Consider the following 24614-nt stretch of genomic DNA (forward strand, 5'->3'; position numbering starts at 1 on the left):
TCTGTGTGGAGTTTGCATGTTCTCCCTGTGTCTGCTCCAGTTTTCCACACAGTCCAAAGACATGCAGGTTAGGTTAAAGTGGAACTGAAGTCATTTTTAAACTTGCTTTATTTCTTAATTAACGTGTTATTCTATTACGTTTTTGGTTTTAGTAACCTTATATCGTGACTCGTATTGGCAACTAACTGCAATTAAATACTATACTTATCGGCCTGGGGCGGCATGGTGGTGTAGTGGTTAGCGCTGTCGCCTCACAGCAAGAAGGTCCGGGTTCGAGCCCCGTGGCCGGCGAGGGCCTTTCTGTGCGGAGTCTGCATGTTCTCCCCGTGTCCGCGTGGGTTTCCTCCGGGTGCTCCGGTTTCCCCCACAGTCCAAAGACATGCAGGTTAGGTTAACTGGTGACTCTAAATTGAGCGTAGGTGTGAATGTGAGTGTGAATGGTTGTCTGTGTCTATGTGTCAGCCCTGTGATGACCTGGCGACTTGTCCAGGGTGTACCCCGCCTTTCGCCCGTAGTCAGCTGGGATAGGCTCCAGCTTGCCTGCGACCCTGTAGAACAGGATAAAGCAGCTAGAGATAATGAGATGAGATGAGATGGTCCACACCAGGCATCGCTTATCCATGCGATCTTCACGAGACTTGTGCAAGACTTCGAAATGTGAAGTGTCAGCCAGGTGTCAGTGCCGCCATTTTGAAAACTGTTTTCCAAACGAAATATTGCACAAAAACGAGTTTAAATAACGATTACTGCCTACTTTTTTTCAAACTTTCCTGATTGCTATCAAAACAAACAAAACTCCCGGCTTGATAACATCAGCATTCGAAAGAGGGTGCGCGCGTCTTTTGACAATGTTGGCAGATGTTGGTCACTTTGACTTCCGCTGTATGTTTTACTTCCGTCCTACGATGTCTCGCACAGGTCTCAGCGAATCTCGTTTACGGCCATTGCTTTGGCATACGGACTGATATATTACATAGCATATTTCAAACACTCATAATTTGCTATAGCAGTGACAAAATAGCGATCAAAAATGCATTCCTAGATTTATTAAAATGAGATAAATAGAATTTTGATAATAAAAAAATTTTGCAGGCGGCACGGTGGTGTAGTTGTTAGCTCTGTCGCCTCACAGCAAGAAGGTCCGGGTTCGAGCCCCATGGCCGGCGAGGGCCTTTCTGTGTGGGGTTTGCATGTTCTCCCCGTGTCCGCGTGGGTTTCCTCCGGGTGCTCCGGTTTCCCCCACAGTCCAAAGACATGCAGGTTAGGTTAACTGGTGACTCTAAATTGACCGTAGGTGTGAATGTGAGTGTAAATGGTTGTCTGTGTCTATGTGTCAGCCCTGTGATGACCTGGCGACTTGTCCAGGGTGTACCCCGCCTTTCGCCCGTAGTCAGCTGGGATAGGCTCCAGCTTGCCTGCGACCCTGTAGAACAGGATAAAGCGGCTAGAGATAATGAGATGAGATGAAAAAATTTTGCCTTCAGTTCCCCTTTAACATAGGGTGGCCTTAGGCTGAGGTGCCCTTGAGCGAGACACCTAACCCTCAACTGCTCCCCGGGTGCTGTAGCATGGCTGCCCACTGCTCTGGGTATGTGTGTGTGCTCATTGCTCATGTGTGTGTTCACTGCTTCAGATGGATTAGATGCAGAGAGGACTTTCACAAGTGTATGTGTGATGAATAAACAACTTCTTCTTCTTCCCCCCTTTTCTTTAGGTCTGTTTAGCAGAAAAAAATCAGCAGCGTTTATGTTTCTCTGCTGTGTAGTTAATGGCCTGTATGCACTCTAATAACCCCAACATTAAAACTACTGTGCGCTGAACAGGAAGCCTGGCACTTACTGATTTCAAGCGAAGTTTTATTTCAACAAACTACTGCCAGGCTAAGAACAGCCCTAAAGCAAAGCTTTGTTTATTTGGCAGGATTAGAACATTTGTCAAACATCTCTTAAGTGAAAGCTGCATTAGTCATTTACATAGCATTATGTGGGTAAATCTCATACTGAGGTGGCTGGTTCTCATTCATTCATCTTCGTTTCCTCCTCGTCAGGGTCTGAAGCCTATCCCAGCAACCCTGAGCATGAGGCAGAAATACACCCTGGAAGAGATATCATGCTGACACACATTCACACACTCATTCCCCTAATCACCGAGGGGTGATTTAGCAGAGCATACTGGCATATCTTATGCAGAAAGTTCTTTTTTTTTCTTTCAGAAAGTTAAATTCTCTTCTTTCTATCATCACAGAGGTGTTAAGTTCAGCAGAAACAGTATCGTTAATGTTTTATCAACCCTATATTCGAACAAACTTCATCTCTATGAGAACATTAATTCTCCTATTAACCCTTTGATGCAAAGCATGGGTCAAAAGTGACCCGGCTGAGTTTTTAATCTTCTATATCTCTGCAATAAATTAATTCCATCATTCAGTATTCAAGGTATTCCTCAGTTAACTTGTTTTTGATCATCATACATCCTTATTTTATTTTTTCCTTTCTTACTTTTTGAATAAAAACCCTTTTTGTATCACTACCCTTCTAATGCACAACGTGGGTCAAAAACGACCTGCGTTCATTTTCCAGGTTATTTCATGTGTGGCTGAGTGTTTCTATGATATATTTTTGAAATAAATTCATTTTGTCATTTACTTTTCCAAATATGCAGTAAATATCTTGTTTTTGTTTAGCACAAATCATCATTTTTATTTTTCCTTTCTTAAGTTATGAACAAGCACAGCTTTTGTAATTCTACATCAAGTTTACACACATGGGTCAGAACCGACCCGCATGCATTTACTCCAGCGTTTGGTGGGAACTGTGAATTGTGCTTGTGTCAGACATTTCACAGCTCAGCACAGCGCCCTTTGCCCATCTAATACATGGAAGTAATGTTTTTCAATTGTTCGACCATTACCTTAGAAAAAAATTGATTATGTTTAGGTTCCCTTGAGAGTGAGTAGATTACTTGTCAGAAAGTTACAAGTAATTACTATTAGCTACCGAGCTGTCGACATATTCTACTTTAGTTAGCTAATTTTATTGTAGTTGTCTTAGCTAACTACATAGTTAAAGTGCCATTCCACCACTGGATGTATTCTTTGGCATAAAATACAATATATTTTATGACAACATGACTAGACAGAGAAATCTTTTAGCTTCAAAATGATACCCCATCTCATCTCATTATCTCTAGCCGCTTTATCCTTCAACAGGGTCGCAGGCAAGCTGGAGCCTATCCCAGCTGACTACGGGCGAAAGGCGGGGTACACCCTGGACAAGTCGCCAGGTCATCACAGGGCTGACACATAGACACAGACAACCATTCACACTCACATTCACACCTACGGTCAATTTAGAGTCACCAGTTAACCTAACCTGCATGTCTTTGGACTGTGGGGGAAACCGGAGCACCCGGAGGAAACCCACGCGGACACGGGGAGAACATGCAAACTCCGCACAGAAAGGCCCTCGCCGGCCACGGGGCTCAAACCCAGGACCTTCTTGCTGTGAGGCGACAGCGCTAACCACTACACCACCGTGCCGCCTTCAAAATGATATATCAAACATAATTTTTTGACGACAAGTATATTAATTTTGCGACCAAAGTCACCTACCCTTTTAATTTCCGCACGGTAGTGAAACGTGATGTCATCGGCAGGTTCCCCTTCTTGTGTACCACGTGTCGGTCTATTTTTAGACCAGGAAACCCCCAAAGTGAGAGAGTCATTTCTCCTCGTATATGGGGGCCAAAAAAATTGCGAAAAATTTTTGAGTTAATCTTTCAGTTAGCTAGATTTATTGGTATTGGCTAGATTTATTGGTATTATTTTTATCGCGTTCTATCCGCCATTGCTGATAATATGTGCCACGTCACGCGTCACGTGGTACACAAGAAGGGGAACCTGCCGATGACATCACGCGCGGAAATTAAAAGGGTAGGTGACTTTGGTCGCAAAATTAATATACTTGTCGTTGTCAAAAAATTATGTTTGATATATCATTTTGAAGCTAAAAGATTTCTCTATCTAGTGATACCGTTTATATATGTTGTCAAAATATATTGTATTTTATGCCAAAGAATACATCCAATGGTGGAATGGCACTTTAATAAATAAATAACTGGCCCCATTCACTGCTAAAGTAATTACTTGAAACAAATTATTATTATAGTATTAAGACATTTAATTTTAAATCACACTTGGATGACCCATGTGTAGTAATATAAAAAGTATTTTTGTTCATAAAGTAGGAAAGAAAAAAATAAATTAATGATTTGTGGTAATTAAAAACAAGATATTTAAAGAATACTTGGAATATTCAATCATAAAATAAATTGATTTCAAAAGATAGAGCAAAGAAAAACTCAGTCAGCATGAAATAACCTGGAAAATGAATGCGGGTCATTTGTGACCCACGTTGTGCATTAGAAGGGGTGTGCATATGTTTTGCATCAAAGGGTTAACCAGTAAAGGATCTATTTGGAAATTATTCCCAAATAGATCCTTTTTATTTATTTATTTAAATTAAATTTTTATCCCCTGCTGGCCGAAAGGCCCGAAGGGGGATTATGTCGTGGTGATGTCCATCTGTCTGTCCATCCGTCCGTCCTGGGAAGGGTACCTACCTTCTGAAATCAACTCCTTTCACAATTTTTGGAGGAATTTCACAAAACTTGACAGGAGTCTTTGTTATATGTCGGTCATACACAAATTGCAATTTCATTTAATTCAGTCACAGTTTACCAGAGTTACAGTCCTTGTACTTTGACAATTTCATGAGGATGTATTAAGCACTTATAGCAAATAAACATATAGTTGCCAGTGGGGGATATTGTGCTCTCAAAGCACTCTTGTTTAATTTTTATGTGATTATTTATTTATTTAATTTTATTAGCATTTATTTCCCAAAATTATTTGGAAGTTATTTATTTTAAACTGCTTCATTTCAGTCGCCTCACAGCAAGAAGGTCCGGGTTCGAGCCCCGTGGCTGGCGAGGGCCTTTCTGTGCGGAGTTTGCATGTTCTCCCCGTGTCCGCGTGGGTTTCCTCCGGGTGCTCCGGTTTCCCCCACAGTCCAAAGACATGCAGGTTAGGTTAACTGGTGACTCTAAATTGACCGTAGGTGTGAATGTGAGTGTGAATGGTTGTCTGTGTCTATGTGTCAGCCCTGTGATGACCTGGCGACTTGTCCAGGGTGTACCCCGCCTTTCGCCCGTAGTCAGCAGGGATAGGCTCCAGCTTGCCTGCGACCCTGTAGAACAGGATAAAGCGGCTAGAGATAATGAGATGAGATGAGAGATGAATAGAAAATATAGTCAAGACATTTTTCTGGCCATTTTGAGCATTTAATCGACCCCACAAAATAATGTGATGCTCCAGAAACTCAATCTGCTCAAAGGAAGGTCAGTTTTATAGCTTCTCTAAAGAGCTAAACTGTTTTCAGCTGTGCTAACATGATTGTACAAGGGTTTTCTAATCATCCATTAGCCTTCTGAGGCAATGAGCAAACACATTGTACCATTAGAACACTGGAGTGAGAGTTGCTGGAAATGGACCTCTATACACCTATGGAGATATTGCACCAAAAACCAGACATTTGCAGCTAGAATAGTCATTTACCACATTAGCAATGTATAGAGTGGATTTCTGATTAGTTTAAAGTGATCTTCATTGAAAAGAACAGTGCTTTTCTTTCAAAAATAAGGACATTTCAAAGTGACCCCAAACTTTTGAATGGTAGTGTATGTGTATGGTAGTTTTGTGTAATCTGCTATAAGATGGGAGAAACAAATGAAGTGATTCTCGGAGAGAACTTTTTTTTTTTTGACAATTCAGAATCCACTACGGCGGCACGGTGGTGTAGTGGTTAGCGCTGTCGCCTCACAGCAAGAAGGTCCAGGTTCGAGCCCTGTGGCCGACGAGGGCCTTTCTGTGTGGAGTTTGCATGTTCTCCCCGTGTCCGCGTGGGTTTCCTCCGGGTGCTCCGGTTTCCCCCACAGTCCAAAGACATGCAGGTTAGGTTAACTGGTGACTCTAAATTGAGCGTAGGTGTGAATGTGAGTGTGAATGGTTGTCTGTGTCTATGTGTCAGTCCTGTGATGACCTGGCGACTTGTCCAGGGTGTACCCCGCCTTTCGCCCGTAGTCAGCTGGGATAGGCTCCAGCTTGCCTGCGACCCTGTAGAACAGGATAAGCGGCTACAGATAATGAGATGAGACGAGTAGTTACTCAAGAAGTCTTGAAACTTACAGTCGGATCAGTCGCCATTACAAACTAAGTGTATGTACAAAAAATTAAGAAGGATCCATCATTCCTGAAACTGTCCTTTCCTCGACTATGATGAAAGGGTAAAGTAGTAGTAAGTCATAATCTCGGGTATCTATATTGTTTCCTGCTTGTAATTATATCCCACAGGACATTACAGGTAAGAAAATTGTATTTGTGACAATTATGAAAGCGCAAGCTAAGATACACTAAAATATATCCCGCAGCTCTTTGCGTTTGTGACATTTGAATTCCATCCTTACATTCATCCTTTATCCTTTATTAAATTTGCCTGAGGGAAGAGCTTTTTCGCTGCGAACACTGACTATGTGAATAATTCAAAAATATTTATCATGCCAGCATTGTTGAGGTTTAACTTAATAATGAGACAGAATCTGTGTGTCTGATAAAAAAAAAAGAAAGTTGGTGCGTCGGTATAAAATAAAATAATCTTTTTAGATCATTTTCAAGAGTAATCACAAAATACAAAGCCTTTTATATACACGTTATGCAACATCTCCTTTAGTCTGAAATAAGAACTCGCTTTGAAACTGGTCATGGTAACCTTTGCCAAGGCAGCGGCGAGACTCAGCTCTGGATCCAACTGAGGAGAAATTCGAAAGAAAAGCCCTGCATGCACATCCAGCTTTATTCTATCCAGACTATAAAATACTCATTCAAAGTCCAATCATTTAATATCATGCTGGCTAACAAATAGAATGAGATTTAGATACAACCCCGATTCCAAAAAAGTTGGGACAAAGTACAAATTGTAAATAAAAATGGAATGCAATGATGTGGAAGTTTCAAAATTCCATATTTTATTCAGAATAGAACATAGATGACATATCAAATGTTTAAACTGAGAAAATGTATCATTTAAAGAGAAAAATTAGGTGATTTTAAATTTCATGACAACAACACATCTCAAAAAAGTTGGAACAAGGCCATGTTTACCACTGTGAGACATCCCCTTTTCTCTTTACAACAGTCTGTAAACGTCTGGGGACTGAGGAGACAAGTTGCTCAAGTTTAGGGATAGGAATGTTAACCCATTCTTGTCTAATGTAGGATTCTAGTTGCTCAACTGTCTTAGGTCTTTTTTGTCGTATCTTCCGTTTTATGATGCGCCAAATGTTTTCTATGGTTGAAAGATCTGGACTGCAGGCTGGCCAGTTCAGTACCCGGACCCTTCTTCTACGCAGCCATGATGCTGTAATTGATGCAGTATGTGGTTTGGCATTGTCATGTTGGAAAATGCAAGGTCTTCCCTGAAAGAGACGTCATCTGGATGGGAGCATATGTTGCTCTAGAACCTGGATATACCTTTCAGCATTGATGGTGTCTTTCCAGATGTGTAAGCTGCCCATGCCACACGCACTAATGCAACCCCATACCATCAGAGATGCAGGCTTCTGAACTGAGCGCTGATAACAACTTGGGTCGTCCTTCTCCTCTTTAGTCCGAATGACACGGCGTCCCTGATTTCCATAAAGAACTTCAAATTTTGATTCGTCTGACCACAGAACAGTTTTCCACTTTGCCACAGTCCATTTTAAATGAGCCTTGGCCCAGAGAAGACGTCTGCGCTTCTGGATCATGTTTAGATACAGCTTCTTCTTTGAACTATAGAGTTTTAGCTGGCAACGGCAGATGGCACGGTGAATTGTGTTCACAGATAATGTTCTCTGGAAATATTCCTGAGCCCATTTTGTGATTTCCAATACAGAAGCATGCCTGTATGTGATGCAATGCCGTCTAAGGGCCCGAAGATCACGGGCACCCAGTATGGTTTCTGGCCTTGACCCTTATGCACAGAGATTCTTCCAGATTCTCTGAATCTTTTGATGATATTATGCACTGTAGATGATGATATGTTCAAACTCTTTGCAATTTTACACTGTCGAACTCCTTTCTGATATTGCTCCACTATTTGTCGGCGCAGAATTAGGGGGATTGGTGATCCTCTTCCCATCTTTACTTCTGAGAGCCGCTGCCACTCCAAGATGCTCTTTTTATACCCAGTCATGTTAATGACCTATTGCCAATTGACCTAATGAGTTGCAATTTGGTCCTTCAGCTGTTCCTTTTTTGTACCTTTAACTTTTCCAGCCTCTTATTGCCCCTGTCCCAACTTTTTTGAGATGTGTTGCTGTCATGAAATTTCAAATGAGCCAATATTTGGCAAGAAATTTCAAAATGTCTCACTTTCGACATTTGATATGTTGTCTATGTTCTATTGTGAATACAATATCAGTTTTTGAGATTTGTAAATTATTGCATTCCGTTTTTATTTACAATTTGTACTTTGTCCCAACTTTTTTGGAATCGGTATGATTCATACTCATGTACACGTCAGCTTCGACACAAAAGGTCTCCTTTCTGGTCTGACTCTAAATTGACTTATTTTAATATGGTTGGGAATCTTCTCAGTGGCATCAAACGGTTTCTCAAGAGTAAGGTTGGGAATCATTTTAGAAAGGTGATTTTATGTAACATTTCCATCGATCCATTTTGGCATATCACTACAGCCATCAAAGTGTCTAGGGAACATTACAGTAGTGGTTTCCCATTGCCTTCTACTGAATTATTATAGTGGTTTTCTCCTCTCAACCATTCACGCTCACACCTATGGACAATTTAGAGCCACCAATTAGCCTAACCTGCATGTCTTTGGACTGTGAGGGAAACCGGAGCACATGGAGGAAACCCAGACAGACACGTGGAGAACATGTAAACTCCACACAGAAAGGCCCCCGTCGGCCACTGGGCTCAAACCCAGAACCTTCTTGCTGTGAGGCGACAGTGCTAACCACTACACCGCCTATGTTACATTCATAATTGTTTTAAAATACGTTTGGGGAAATTTTAAGTCACATTCAGAATCAATGATTGATTGATTGATTGATTTTTTAAGTAAGATTGGGACTACTGTATAAGGGTAGGAAATCGTGATTTTGGGAATGTCTTCTATTAATAAGGGTTTTTTGTTGTTAATTTAGCAAGGTTGGAATTTTAAATTTTTTAATATCTATTATTATTATTATCTCATCTCATTATCTCTAGCCGCTTTATCCTTCTACAGGGTCGCAGGCAAGCTGGAGCCTATCCCAGCTGACTACGGGCGAAAGGCGGGGTACACCCTGGACAAGTCGCCAGGTCATCACAGGGCTGACACATAGACACAGACAACCATTCACACTCACATTCACACCTACGCTCAATTTAGAGTCACCAGTTAACCTAACCTGCATGTCTTTGGACTGTGGGGGAAACCGGAGCACCCGGAGGAAACCCACGCGGACACGGGGAGAACATGCAAACTCCACACAGAAAGGCCCTCGCCGGCCCCGGGGCTCGAACCCAGGACCTTCTTGCTGTGAGGCGACAGCGCTAACCACTACACCACCGTGCCGCCATTATTATTATTATTATTATTAATAATAATAATAATAATAAACTTTTTTCTTTGTTAAGTTTTTTTTTAAAGGGTTGTGAATGATTATAGTTCGGTCTAAAGTTTGATCCTGAGCTCAGTTACTATCTGTGTCGAAAAAAAAAAAATTATAGTGAGAAACAGTAGTCAAAATTCTCTTTCGGTTTCAGTGACAAAAAGTAGAAGAAAAAACCTGGAACATTTACATGCTATCATGGAATTTTGCAGCTGATGAGATCCTGAGAATTTAACTGGCATCATAGTTGTGTTTTTGTTTTTTTAATTGTTGCTGTTGTTGAGTATCATATGTAAAAGGTTGAAAGTTTCTACATAAAAGTGAAACTTTTACATACTTTTACGCAGTTCATTAACGCATCCTTATACATCACCACCAGCTTACCAAAGCCATGGTTGCTTTTCATCACATTTAAGCTGTGTCTGAAATCAGTCACTCACTCATTCACTACTCCCTACTCACTATCTAGGGAATTCTATATAGAGGACTATATCGTGAGCTCATTGGTAAAATGAACAAGAAGACAGAGTCATCTATATCCCGCGCCCTATATACCAACTATATACCAAGTTTCAAGATATTATTTGTCACATTTTTCAAGTTCTGCTGCAGGAAACCAACCCGACCTCTTTACACTGACCTCAGCAGCCCATGGCATAAACCCATCGGACCTTTGATCCAGGTGAGCTAAAAATGTAAATTTCTCACACTTCTTAGTATCAAAAGGCACATATACATTACTTAATCAACACATCTACCAACTTTCAAGACCATACCACTCATAGTTTTCAAGTTCTGCTCCGAAAACAAAACCTAACCCGAAGACTAACCTGACATCACTTTGTTAACATATATACCAAGTTTCAAATCCGTATCATGAATAGTTTCGGATATATGCTCCGGAAACGAACATTGCTCTGAGAAACTAAGTCAAAACCTATTTTTTATGTAAAAATTTGAAAAATACTTTAAAAAAATCCAAAATAGCAAACGGCACCAGTTCAGATGTTGCTTGATATGTATACAAAGTTTCATGAAGATATCTTCAGTAGTTTTAAAGATATGGCCTGGAAATGAAAACGTGACCGGACGGACAGACAGACAGACAGACAGATGGATGGAACCTCTTTCTATATCCCTCGCCAAACTTTGTTTGGGCGGAGGATAAAAAATACTTTCGGACTGTTATTTACGTCATTACTGTCGCACAATTAAAACGTGCCAGATCAGTTAGCTGGTGGGTTTTCAAAATAAACTACATGCACGTATTTTTGTGATAAATCCACATTATACTGAGCGTATTTCCTACACCGATAAATACAAAGTACTTTGTGTCTGCTGCATCTTTCAGTTCTTTTAAATCAAGGCTGAATCCTTTCTTTCTTCTTCGCCGCTGCCTTTTATTAAATCAAATTTGAGGCTTTCGATTAATTCCTCGCTCTGCACTCTAACTTTTATTCTTGTGTTTTATGCCTTATTCTATTTTAGCTTATTCTCTATTTTAATTGTACTTGAATGTCTGTTTATAATGTGTTTCTTCCTCCGTCCACTCACCCCCAACACACTACAATATTACTGCACAACTTTATAAATTCGTCTCGTGCCCGTTGTCATACGGAAAAACAAACTACTGCTATATTTGATCTAAAATACTTAACAGTCCTTATGAAACAGTTTTTACAGCTTTTTCTTTCAGCGCGATCACAATGTCTGACGGTATATATTACTTGGTTAGTGACCATCGGTTGTACACTACTTTTCACACTGCATTGTGGGATACTATGACTCCACTATATTATATAGGGTGTAATAATTCTCACTATACATCCAGATAGCACTACAAAATACCAAACTCACTATATAGTCCACTATATATTGAGTAGTGAGTGATTTCGGACACAGGGTTAGTAAAACAGATGTATGTGTATACATGTTGCGCCATGGGATTTTTGTACCACATGCTCGGTTTACAGGACGCATAGAAACGGCGTTGAAAAGCGCATGATATTTTGCACCTTTTTTGCTGGCGGATCCAACGGATAATCACCTCAATAGCGCCCCTATGGGATACATTTACACTACCGTTCAAAAGTTTGGGGTCACCCAGACAATTTTGTGTTTTCCATGAAAAGTCACACTTTTATTTACCACCATAAGTTGTAAAATGAATAGAAAATATAGTCAAGACATTTTTCTGGCCATTTTGAGCATTTAATCGACCCCACAAAATAATGTGACGCTCCAGAAACTCAATCTGCTCAAAGGAAGGTCAGTTTTATAGCTTCTCTAAAGAGCTCAACTGTTTTCAGCTGTGCTAACATGATTGTACAAGGGTTTTCTAATCATCCATTAGCCTTCTGAGGCAATGAGCAAACACATTGTACCATTAGAACACTGGAGTGAGAGTTGCTGGAAATGGGCCTCTATACACCTATGGAGATATTGCACCAAAAACCAGACATTTGCAGCTAGAATAGTCATTTACCACATTAGCAATGTATAGAGTGGATTTCTGATTAGTTTAAAGTGATCTTCATTGAAAAGAACAGTGCTTTTCTTTCAAAAATAAGGACATTTCAAAGTGACCCCAAACTTTTGAACGGTAGTGTACTACTTTTAACATCATCCACGACTGAGACAAGTATAGATCTTTCTTCTGCCATAAAACTCAGCGTTTTGATTTGTAGTGAAAATGCGCCGATCATGCAAGCACAGTTTTCGTGCGACATTTGCTTGGCGGCACTAATAGTTCACCACGTGTTTTCTTGACCTTCCGAACAGCATTTTGTGGTCTGTTGCTCAACAAATCTGGGAAATTCGCCAACGATCTACAGTCGAGATTGTCTCCTGATGGATTCACAAGGTTCTGTAAGGTATCTGTAGTAGGTGCCTGGAAAATGCACCATTTTGGTGATTTCATGTCAGATTTACAGTAACGTCCTTTGGTCCAATTTCACTTTGGTTTGTATTTCCTGCATACGGAGGTTTGGTAGGGTAATGCAGCAGGTAGAACTCAAGATCCATCATCTGAGCATCTGGTATGAAAATCTGGTGGACTGACACACACATAGATTAAACCCTACGTATACATCTGTAGTGCAGTGATGCGACTTACTTGAGCTGCCGCGGCTCGCAGTCCACTCCGGGCAGGAGCAGTCTGGCGGCTTGTCTCACATCGTCACTGTCTACAGAAACGCTGAGCCGGTGCTCAGTGTGCGCTACAGCCACCCGGATCCATTCCATCAGCGGAGGCAGCACGATGAACGGCCTGGAAGAGAGTGAACAGCCAGAGGGGATGAATGCTGAAATGACCGTCTTCTCTAAGTGTTCCAAGTGAACTGAGAGAAATAATGAACAGACCAAAGTTCAGCAGACTGCACAGAGATAATATGACAGTTCTGGATTTAAAATGAGCAATTATTTAATCAGAGTAGATATTATATCCTGACAAGTCGGGTGTATGACTAACTCATAAGCTACTAACTTTTGCAAAAAAAAAAAAGAAAGGAAAGGAAAGGTATCCATATTTCTTTCATGTGCTATTAATTACAAGGACTAAGCTGCCTCATATTAGTGCAGCTCAGAATCTGAATCTGAAAAATATGTGCTGAATGTGAGGTTTAATTTCTGTGTCGGAGGTTTTCAGTCAGGGTGAAGACACTGAATATATAAGTGATTTTACCAGCACTCATTGCAGAATATACGACGTCTGCAGAAAAGCAGAACACAGTCAATGTATTTTTAGTTACTTCATTTCAGTTCGAGAAAAACGGCATGTCTTGAGCCGACCTTTTTAGGCAGGAGATATTCAAAACTGCAATTTCCAAAAATGAGAATTCTTATCTCAGGACTATAAGAAATGCGGAACGTGCTTGTTGAATAATTACTGTGCATAATCAAATTAAAGGTTATCATGGTACATGGTTGAATTCTCAAATCTGATTGGTCAGGAGGGGTTGGACACACTTTCTAATTCAGTCAAGTCAAAGTCAGAACCTGGTCTTCCCAGGCAGTCTCCCATCCCAGTAAGAACCAGGCCTTTAAAGGAGAACTGAAGGCATTTTTTTAAATCAAATTCTATTTCTCATTTTATTAAACATCGGAATGCATTTTTGATCGCCATTTTGTCACTGCTATACCAAGTTATGAGTGTTTGAACTATGTTATGTAATATATCAGTCCATATGTCAAAGCGATGGCCGTAAACGAGATTCGTTGAGACCTCTGCGAGACATCGTAGGACGGAAGTAAAACGTACAGCGGAAATCAAAGTGACCGACATCTGACAACGTTGTCAAAAGACGCGCGCTCCCTCTTTCGAATGCTGCCGTAATCAAGCCGGAAGTTGTGTTTGTTTTGATAGCAATCAGGAAAGTTTGAAAAAAGTAGGCAGTAATCGTCATTTAAACTCGTTTTTGTGCAATATTTCGTTTGGAAAACAGTTTTCAAAATGGCGGCGCTGACACTTCACGTTTCGAAGTCTCGCACAAGTCTCGTGAAGATCGCGCGGATAAGCGCTGCCTGCCGTGGACCAAACGAACTAAATTCAACACGGCTAAAAACCGAATAGGCCGATAAGCCTCTCATCTCATTATCTCTAGCCGCTTTATCCTTCTACAGGGTCGCAGGCGAGCTGGAGCCTATCCCAGCTGACTACGGGCGAAAGGCGGGGTACACCCTGGACAAGTCGCCAGGTCATCACAGGGCTGACACATAGACACAGACAACCATTCACACTCACATTCACACCTACGGTCAATTTAGAGTGACCAGTTAACCTAACCTGCATGTCTTTGGACTGTGGGGGAAACCGGAGCACCCGGAGGAAACCCACGCAGACACGGGGAGAACATGCAAACTCCACACAGAAAGGCCCTCGCCGGCCACGGGGCTCGAACCCGGACCTTCTTGCTGTGAGGCGACAGCGCTAACCACTACACCACCGTGCTGCCCTAGGCCGATAAGTATAATATTTAATTGCAATTAGTTGCCAATATGAGTCACGATATAAGGTTACTAAAACCGAAAATGTAATTGAATAACACGTTAATTAAGAAATCAAGCAAGTTTAAAAATGACTTCAGTTCTCCTTTAAGGTGCATTGGCCAGCACCGATCTCCATTTCCACAGCCCTCAGCCTCTCGCCTATACAGCAAGGGCTACAGTGGGGGGCTGGTCCTCTGGTAACCGCGAGAGTTTGACTCCCCACTCACATCTGTATTGCAGCGTGCCTCACCAGCTGGCAGTAGGTACCATTTTTATGATGTTCTTTGGTATGGCCTGGCCATGAATAGAACTCACGATTTCCCAGTCGAGAGGCGGACACGCTAACCACTAGGCCAGCTCACGGCTCTAATTCAGTGGTTTTACTTTATTTTTATTAATTAAAGACACTTCATATCTCGTAACTTGACAAGTCAAATTTCGTATTATTATTATTTATGAAAGAAAGGCTGGTAATGAATCATGGTTTCTCAATGCTCTAACTTAACTGATAACTTATGCCAGCGCTAAGAAGCAGCACCGAAAGTGGAAATTCCTGATGTCGTGTCCCAGAGCGCACCACATGGCCTATAAACATGGCCACCGTGGACTCCAGTTCCCATACACCACTGCTCAACATTAGAAGAAGCCTTTATTTGCCACATGTACACTCGAGCACAGACTTAAACATAGTGAAACTTAACCTCTTCATTTAACCCATCTGAAGCAGTGAACACACACATGCACACACAAGTGAGCAATGAGCACACACACACATAGCAGAGCAGTGGGCAGCTATGCTAACAGTGCCCAGGGAACAGTTCTGGGTTCGGTGCCCTTGCTCAAGGGCAATTCAGCCCAACCTCAGCCCAAGGCTGCTCCACGTTAACCTAACTGCATGTCTTTGGACTGTGGGGGAAACCGGAGCACCCGGAGGAAACCCACGCAGACATGGGGAGAACATGCAAACTCCACACAGAAAGGCCCCCGTCAGCTGCTGGGCTCAAACCCAGAACCTTCTTGCTGTGAGGCGACAGTGCTAACCACTACACCACTGTGCCGCTGACATTTAATCCATTTAATCATGCACACTTGTTTTCAGTTTGTACCTCAATTAGTTTGTTTAGTTATACTTTTTTTCTGTTTAGTTCTCTGTCTGGCTTTGAGTGTTGTTAGTTCATGCTACGTTGCCAAATTCTGTAACATGCTCTGGTTTTATTGTGATTCTCGATCCAAGAATTTTTGTTTTCATGCTTTGTGCACCGTGATTAAAAGATTCTGCAGCTCCGCTCAATCCTGACTTGTTTCTTAGACATTCCTCGTTATTAAATATAACTATAAAAAGTACAATGTGTCACTCTATAATAAATAACAAAAAATTAATCATCTGCAAATTTCTGTTACAGGGCGGCACGGTGGTGTAGTGGTTAGCGCTTTTGCCTCACAACAAGAAGGTTCTGGGTTTGAGCCCAGTGCATACATGTCAACCTATACGGATTGTCCGGAAATTATACGGATTTTAGCTCATTTCAAGGGCATACGGGCGTATAAACAAAGTCTTACGGATTTTCAGTATTTTCTGACCTAAATTTATTTTGTGTATCTTACTTGAACATCGTCAGCTGATCGTCGCAAAAACATACAAAAGCTCGATTTATAGACAAAGAACAGCGTGTATGCAGGAGCAGATAACCCAGACTATGTGAAACCGGATGTTTATTCCTCAAGCCTCGTGCAGTATCGCGACTGCGAGACTTCGCTCGTTCCGGTCATGCGCACGATCTGCATTTAAACGCGCCAAACGGTCATTGTTCGAATGATTTTCTTATTGTGCAGAGCGACATTGTTTACACCTGAGAGATTTTGAATAGCGTCTGCTGAGTGAAAGAATGGGAACACCGAGAAAGAAAATGAGATGCGGCGGGCGGTATCTCATTTATATATAAATGAGATATAAAAGTTGCGGCGTCTGGAGTTTACGACGTGAGGTCCAAACTACATCAGCGAAATTTGCACCAGAAACAGAATCAGCCACAAATGACGATGTTTGCAAAGCCTAAGGCCATGTACACACGTAGCCGGGGATTTTTAAAACCGAACATTTCCCCCCCGTTTATAAAAATGTTTTATCTACACCACCTCGTCTTCGAAAAAAATCCCTTCCACACATAACCGAACATCTACGTTTTCAATCACATTCATAAGCATTCCAAACCTGTAGATGGCATTATTTCCCCAAATCCTACCCCCTAATCACATCAGAATAGCCCTCTGTTGGCGTCACTTCCGCCTAAACATAAAACATGGCGCCAAGCTCGTTCGTCTGGACAGACTCGGAGACAGAATTGCTTCTAAACACAATTTTGGAGTATAAACTTCAAAAGGCGCAAGAAAACATTGATTGGGAATCTTGTCAGTAGTTGGGCTTCTAAAATTAAACATGTAAATAGCACCTGCAGAATAATTAACGCTTTCAAGGCACTACTCCGATCCATTACTCTTTGTCCATGCTTAATCTGGCTTCTGCAGTAAACAAAGGTCGCACGTTTGACGTCAGGGCAGATTTGTTGTCATTTTTTTGGCGCAGATTGTGACGTTCTAAAACGCAAAACTCCGGTTATCTCTGTCTACACGAAAAGGCATACACGGAGTTTTCAAAAATCTTCACTTTGCCTGGAGTTTTTTTAAATATTCGTTTTTGATGTGTTTTCATGTGGATGAGGAGGCGAAGTGGCCAAGTGGTTAGAGCGCTTGACCACTAAGCGAACGGTCCCCAGTTCGAGCCTCGGCTCGACGGGGATCTGGGGCTCGCTCCCTGTCCACCCAGCAGTGAATGGGGACCTGGTGGAAACACTGGGGGAAGTAAGGCGGCGAGGAAAGGAACTGGCCACCCTACCTCACTATGCTGATGGCCCAGGACAAGTGCGCTCTCTAACAGGCACTCCCCCAATGTACGAATCGTATATGGGACCCTCTCTTCTTCATGTGGATGACAGGCCAAAACGTAGAAAAATATCTTCGATTTAGCAGATACCCGGCTACGTGTGGACAGGGTCTAAGACTGATGATCAACCGACAAGTGTAATAAGAGCAGAAGTTACGATCTGTAATTTTATTGCTCAGCACAATTTGCCGCTAGCCGTTGCGGACCACCTGACAGAACTGTTGCCGCGAATTTGCACAGACAGTACGATTGCGAAATCTATCAGCTGTAGGCGCACCAAAACAACGCAAATAATCAAAAAGAGCTTGGCCCCCGAAGCTACACTACCGATCATCCAGCACTGCCGGACGTCGCCATTTTCCTTGATGATCGACGAATCCAATGACAAAAAGACGGACAAGCGACTGGCCGTTTTGGTGCAGATCTTTGACATAAACAGAGGGGCGAAGTCAAGAATCATAGACATGCCTGTGTGCAATATCGGCACGGGCGAGGCGATTTTCGACATGCTAGACGAAGTTCTCAGGCAAGTTATATTTACTTATTTATTTATTAAGTTTGGTGCGATTCGAAGGCTATAAGGATTTAATGTTGATTTTATGGATTTCTTCCTCTGATACTGCAGGTGGACGCCCAAAGGGGTTGACATGTATGCCAGTGGCCGGCGAGGGCCTTTCTGTGTGGAGTTTGCATGTTCTCCCCGTGTCCGCGTGGGTTTCCTCCGGGTGCTCCGGTTTCCCCCACAGTCCAAAGACATGCAGGTTAGGTTAACTGGTGACTCTAAATTGAGCGTAGGTGTGAATGTGAGTGTGAATGGTTGTCTGTGTCTATGTGTCAGCCCTGTGATGACCTGGCGACTTGTCCAGGGTGTACCCCGCCTCTTGCCCGTAGTCAGCTGAGATAGGCTCCAGCTTGCCTGCAACCCTGTACAGGATAAGCGGCTACAGATAACGGATGGATGGAAATTTCTGTTACATGTGAGGAATAAAAGACACTTAGAAGTGCTGTTATTGGAAAATAATCCACTTCACACGATCCCATTATAAATCATTTTTTCTATAAAACTATGCTCTGTTGTGTTTTATTCCTTGTGTATCAAAGAGTTGATGTATCAAAGAAACTGCTGTTTATCATGATGATCACAGCTTCAATGGAGGCTCAATCATACACACACCGACGTGCTCTAAAATGGCCCGTGCTATTTGTTTATTACCTCAGCACAACAGCTTTGCAGCATCTATTCGCCCACACGCTGCCCAGAAAACACTGAAAATGTTGATCTTTTGGGTTTCACATTCTGCACATGCTCACTGGCAGTTAAACAAGATATAAGTGGGACAAAAAAAAAAAAGTATTTGTGCTATATGAGTGATTCCACGCTTATGGGTACTGAAATGGGGACATGAACTTATTTTTATTTTTAAAAATTCACCTAAAACCATTTCTTTTTTTACCATCAGGTCACAAAACATGTAATCTTTAATGAATGATATGTTAAAAGATAACTTTAATTTTCTGAGATGTAATAAAAACATATTTATATGCCAAAGTCAGAACGTAACAGAAGTGTTGTGGACACATATATTCTCAATTTTAACAATGTAGAATTACTTTTTGAAACATAGGAAGGTGATGTTTTAGCAAATATAATTAATAAACATGTGTAGTAGAATAAACATACACATTCTTTCAATAAGATTAACATGGTATATAGCTAGATCGTAATTAATTTGTAACAGACGCGAGATGGACAATCGTAACAGAAGTAATGTAACAGACATCATTTTGGAACTCATAGGCTTGACTTTGGCATATAAATATGTTTTTATTACATCTCAGAAAATTAAAGTTATCTTTTAACATATCATTCATTAAAGATTACATGTTTTGTGACCTGATGGTAAAAAAAGAAATGGTTTTAGGTGAATAAGTTCATGTCCCCATTTCAGTACCCATAAGCATGGAATCACTCATCTCATTATCTCTAGCCGCTTTATCCTTCTACAGGGTCGCAGGCGAGCTGGAGCCTATCCCAGCTGACTACGGGCGAAAGGCGGGGTACACCCTGGACAAGTCGCCAGGTCATCACAGGGCTGACACATAGACACAGACAATCATTCACACTCACATTCACACCTACGGTCAATTTAGAGTCACCAGTTAACCTAACCTGCATGTCTTTGGACTGTGGGGGAAACCGGAGCACCCGGAGGAAACCCACGCGGACACGGGGAGAACATGCAAACTCCACACAGAAAGGCCCTCGCCGGCCCCGGGGCTCGAACCCAGGACCTTCTTGCTGTGAGGCGACAGCGCTAACCACTACACCACCGTGCCGCCCGTGGAATCACTCATATACAGTAAATCCATCTGTTAGATTCGGACATAATGGAAACTTTAGAGCTCACAGCTCTGTAATAAAACCCAGATATATCAAATATTTAAAATACATAAAATGCCATTGCAAAAATGTCACATTTTCTCATTCCAGTGTGTTTTCCATCGCCTGCTTTTTTTTTTTACAGCTAGATTTACACAATCAACAGCCTTTTCCCCCAGACACCTTCCCACCTCCAGACAGCCTGCCAGCAATCTTCGCCAAAACAAACCACAAGCCTTCCAGCCTTCTCCGAGCCCTTCCCACACGTGTTCACTTACTCCCTTCTCCACCCTTAAAAGCCGTGCACGCACATGGACCACACTGTACAATCCATACACACATTTCTGTCCCGATTCAGTTTTGGAATTAAAACACGCCTAAGAACGGAACTAAGAGGAAGGGAGTTAACTCTTCTTAGAAGTAGGAAAGAAAAATATCGGTCTTAATATGATGTTTGTGTTAATATTTAACAGTTATTCCACAAAATCAAGTCGTACATGAGCTGATAGTTGACAAGGCGCATAGTGCCGAGTGATATCGTGTTGTCTTGGCAACCATGCAATATCGTAAACCATATTCAATGCTCAGGCGGCACGGTGGTGTAGTGGTTAGCGCTGTCGCCTCACAGCAAGAAGGTCCGGGTTCGAGCCCTGTGGCCGGCGAGGGCCTTTCTGTGCGGAGTTTGCATGTTCTCCCCGTGTCCGCGTGGGTTTCCTCCGGGTGCTCCGGTTTCCCCCACAGTCCAAAGACATGCAGGTTAGGTTAACTGGTGACTCTAAATTGACCGTAGGTGTGAATGTGAGTGTGAATGGTTGTCTGTGTCTATGTGTCAGCCCTGTGATGACCTGGCGACTTGTCCAGGGTGAACCCCGCCTTTCGCCCGTAGTCAGCTGGGATAGGCTCCAGCTTGCCTGCGACCCTGTAGAACAGGATAAAGTGGCTACAGATAATGAGATGGGAATGAGATATTCAATGCTCATTCTCCATTGGGTCGAGTGATGTGATACATGTAGGATAAGCAATATGATAACAATACTGCATGCTAACAAACCAAATGAATGAAGTGCGCTAGAAGGGAATAGAAAATGTTTTTATTCCATCGAAAAAGTGTCCTGTATGTATAATAATGAACAGTTATTCCATGAAATCGAGTCGTACATGAGCTGAAAGCTGATGAGGCACGTAGCATCGAGTTGGTTATAAGCCATGTACGACGAGATTGAGTGGAATAACTGTTTTATTCTATCCACATTCACTGGATTTTGAGAAACAGAGCATTATTTTTTGCAAATTTGAGAAATAAAAACTTTATACAAAACGTCATTTCCACTTAGAATGTCGGAAACAAACCGGCAAAATGACAGGAACAATTTGTGAAAAATGCTATAATAATAATTCTTAAAAAATGTAAAAACGATACATTCTTACCATCAAATACTTTTTTTCCAAATATTGTTGCTTTTTTTGTATTTTATTTTCAAGTAGAGTTTTTATTTTGTCCTCGGTTGATTCAGTAGCTCAGTCTGCCATTTTCTTTTCTTCTTTTTTTGGCTTTTTGGCAAACCAACTTAAGGGTGCATTACTGCCGCCGACTGGGCTGGAGTGTGGAACAGGAGATATTGGGGAGGAAAAAAATATTATTTTATTGAGCTATTTCTGTTTCTTTGAAATAATTGATAACAAATTGATATATCTGACTTGATGCACTCCGCCATTTTGTTTCTCTCTACTCATGGTATATGAGCTGATATCCTAGTAGTAGAGTCGCCAATCAGAGTGCATTCATATTCAGTGAATGTGGATAGAATAATGTGTCTTATGTCCAATACTTCACATTATGAGAAAGACAAATGAGACATAACACACACACACACACACACACATATATATATATATATATATATATATATATATATATATATATATATATCTGAATTGAGACGAGCTGCTCCGTACCTCTCCGAGCTTTGCGCGACCTCCCAGTCAGTCAGATGCGCTGTCACTCCTGTTAGCAATGTAGCTAGGCTCAGCATGGCCAATGGTATTTTTTGGGGCTGTAGTTAGATGCGACCAAACTCTTCCGCGTTTTTCCTGTTTACATAGGTTTATATGACCAGTGACATGAAAAAAGTTCAGTTACACAAATTGAAACGTAGCGATTTTCTGCACTATGGAAAGTCCGCACTATAATGACAGGCGTACTAACACCTTCTGCGTGCTTCGGCAGCGCATTGATATCTGAGCTCCGTATCAATGCGCTGTCGAAGCGTGCAGAAGGTGTTAGTACGCCTGTCATTATAGTGCGGACTTTCCATAGCATAGAAAATCGCTACGTTTCAATTTGTGTAACTGAACTTGTTTCATATCACTGGTCATATAAACCTATGTAAACAGGAAAAACACGGAAGAGTTTGGTCGCATCTAACTACAGCCCCAAAAAATACCGTTGGCCATGCTGAGCCTAGCTACATTGCTAACAGGAGTGACAGCGCGTCTGACTGACTGGGAGGTCGCGCAAAGCTCGGAGAGGTACGGAGCAGCTCGTCTCAATTCAGATAAGAGCATATTTCATTATGGAAGTACGGTGGACTGCTCCTTTAACAATGACAATTGATTGATTGATTGCGTTATTCTGAACAGTAAAGAAGATATAAAAAAACAAAAATAAAAAATAAAAAATGCAATAATCAAAACATCGTCATAAGCAAACAGAATAGCGTAGCTACAAGGCAGTAACATAATAATGTTCGGAAAGGATTAGGAAGAAGTAAATAACTTATCAAATCCTAACCCTCTATACCACAGCTAATCAAACGTCACTTTCTGCTATAATAAACTATATATACAAAAGAAAACAAAAGCAACAACAAAAAAGAAAACATACCAACATACCAAGACATACTAACATGGTATAATATCGACCAAATCAAATCATATATACAGATACTTATGTTATCCATATATACACACATACAATACAGTACATACATATACACATACCTATAACTATACACATCCATACGTACACAGACACCCATATCATAATTATGCATACATATTATATACAATTATGCATATGCATATATATATATATATATATATATATATATATATATATATATATATATATATATATATACACACACACACACACACACACATGCATACATTTTATATAATATATGCACGTACCCATACCCACATATATACACTTGTATTATCATTAGAATGTTATTGTAATTCCTCCTCCCTATACCTCATAAAGATCTGTTCCTTATACCTTTTTTTGAACTGGTTTATAGTTGTACATTTCATGAGCTCCACATTCAAACTGTTCCATAGCTTTACTCCACAAATAGAGATACTGCACATTTTTAACGTTGTCCTAGCACTGCGAGTTTTAAATTTCAATTTCCCCTGAAATTATAGCCCCCCTCTCTATTCAAGAACATTGTTTGACTATTCCTTGGTACTTTATAATTCCTTACTTTGTACATTATTAAGGCAGTTTTATATTCTATAATATCCCTGAATTTTAAACATTTTGAACTTAAGAATAGTGAATTAGTATGATCTCGGTAAGCAGCACTATGAATTATTCTTATAGCTCTTTTTTGAAGTATAGTTGTTGCATGAAGTACAATAAAGTACTTGAACTATATTACCATAATATAAGCTATTTGCCTTTTTATTTCATCCTCGGTTGGTTCAGTAACACGTTCCGCCACTTTCTTCTTCAGGTTTTTTTTTTTGTCGTTTGGCAAACCAACTTAAAACGTGCATTACTGACACCGACTGGGCTGGAGTGTGGAACAGGAGATTTTGGGGGGATGGATAAATGACTATATTCTTTTATTTAACTATTTCTCATCTCATCTCATCATCTCTAGCCGCTTTATCCTGTTCTACAGGGTCGCCGGCAAGCTGGAGCCTATCCTAGCTGACTACGGGCGAAAGGCGGGGTACACCCTGGACAAGTCGCCAGGTCATCACAGGGCTGACACATAGACACAGACAACCATTCACACTCACATTCACACCTACGGTCAATTTAGAGTCACCAGTTAACCTAACCTGCATGTCTTTGGACTGTGGGGGAAACCGGAGCACCCGGAGGAAACCCACACAGACACGGGGAGAACATGCAAACTCCACACAGAAAGGCCGTCGCTGGCCACGGGGCTCGAACCCGGACCTTCTTGCTGTGAGGCGACAGTGCTAATCACTACACCACCGTGCCGCCTTTTAACTATTTCTGTTTCTTTGAAATACTTGATAACAAAGTGATATATCTGATTTGATGCGCTCCACCATTTTGTTTTTCTCTACTCATGGTATATGAGCTGATATCCTAGTAGTAGAGTTGCCAATCAGAGCTCATATCCAGTGAATGTGTATAGTATAAAAATGAATATACTGGGCATTTTGTTAACTTGCAATGCTTTCAAGGCAAAATATTGTACAGAACAGGAGTCTGAATCGATATAAACAACTGTATCTTTGCATAGTCTTCTTGATAAGCCATATATGAGATATGAGAATGCTTTCGTGTATGCATTTCTATAAGACATCATTCTAAGAGCAAACCTGCAATCT

At 41.3% G+C, this 24614-nt stretch overlaps 1 protein-coding gene across 2 annotated transcripts in view; it reads right to left on the bottom strand.

Moving 5' to 3' along the window:
* btbd11a (BTB (POZ) domain containing 11a) overlaps window positions 1–24614 on the bottom strand; it is a 619821-nt gene that overhangs the window by 109019 nt on the left and 486188 nt on the right. For both annotated transcript variants that reach the window (XM_060903305.1, XM_060903304.1), the window contains exon 4: window positions 12827–12979. In XM_060903305.1, coding sequence (XP_060759288.1) covers window positions 12827–12979 — 153 coding nt within the window. The remainder of the gene's footprint in view (window positions 1–12826; window positions 12980–24614) is intronic.

The sequence above is a fragment of the Neoarius graeffei genome, chromosome 21 (assembly GCF_027579695.1).
Source record: "Neoarius graeffei isolate fNeoGra1 chromosome 21, fNeoGra1.pri, whole genome shotgun sequence".
Classification (NCBI taxonomy): Eukaryota; Metazoa; Chordata; class Actinopteri; order Siluriformes; family Ariidae; genus Neoarius; species Neoarius graeffei.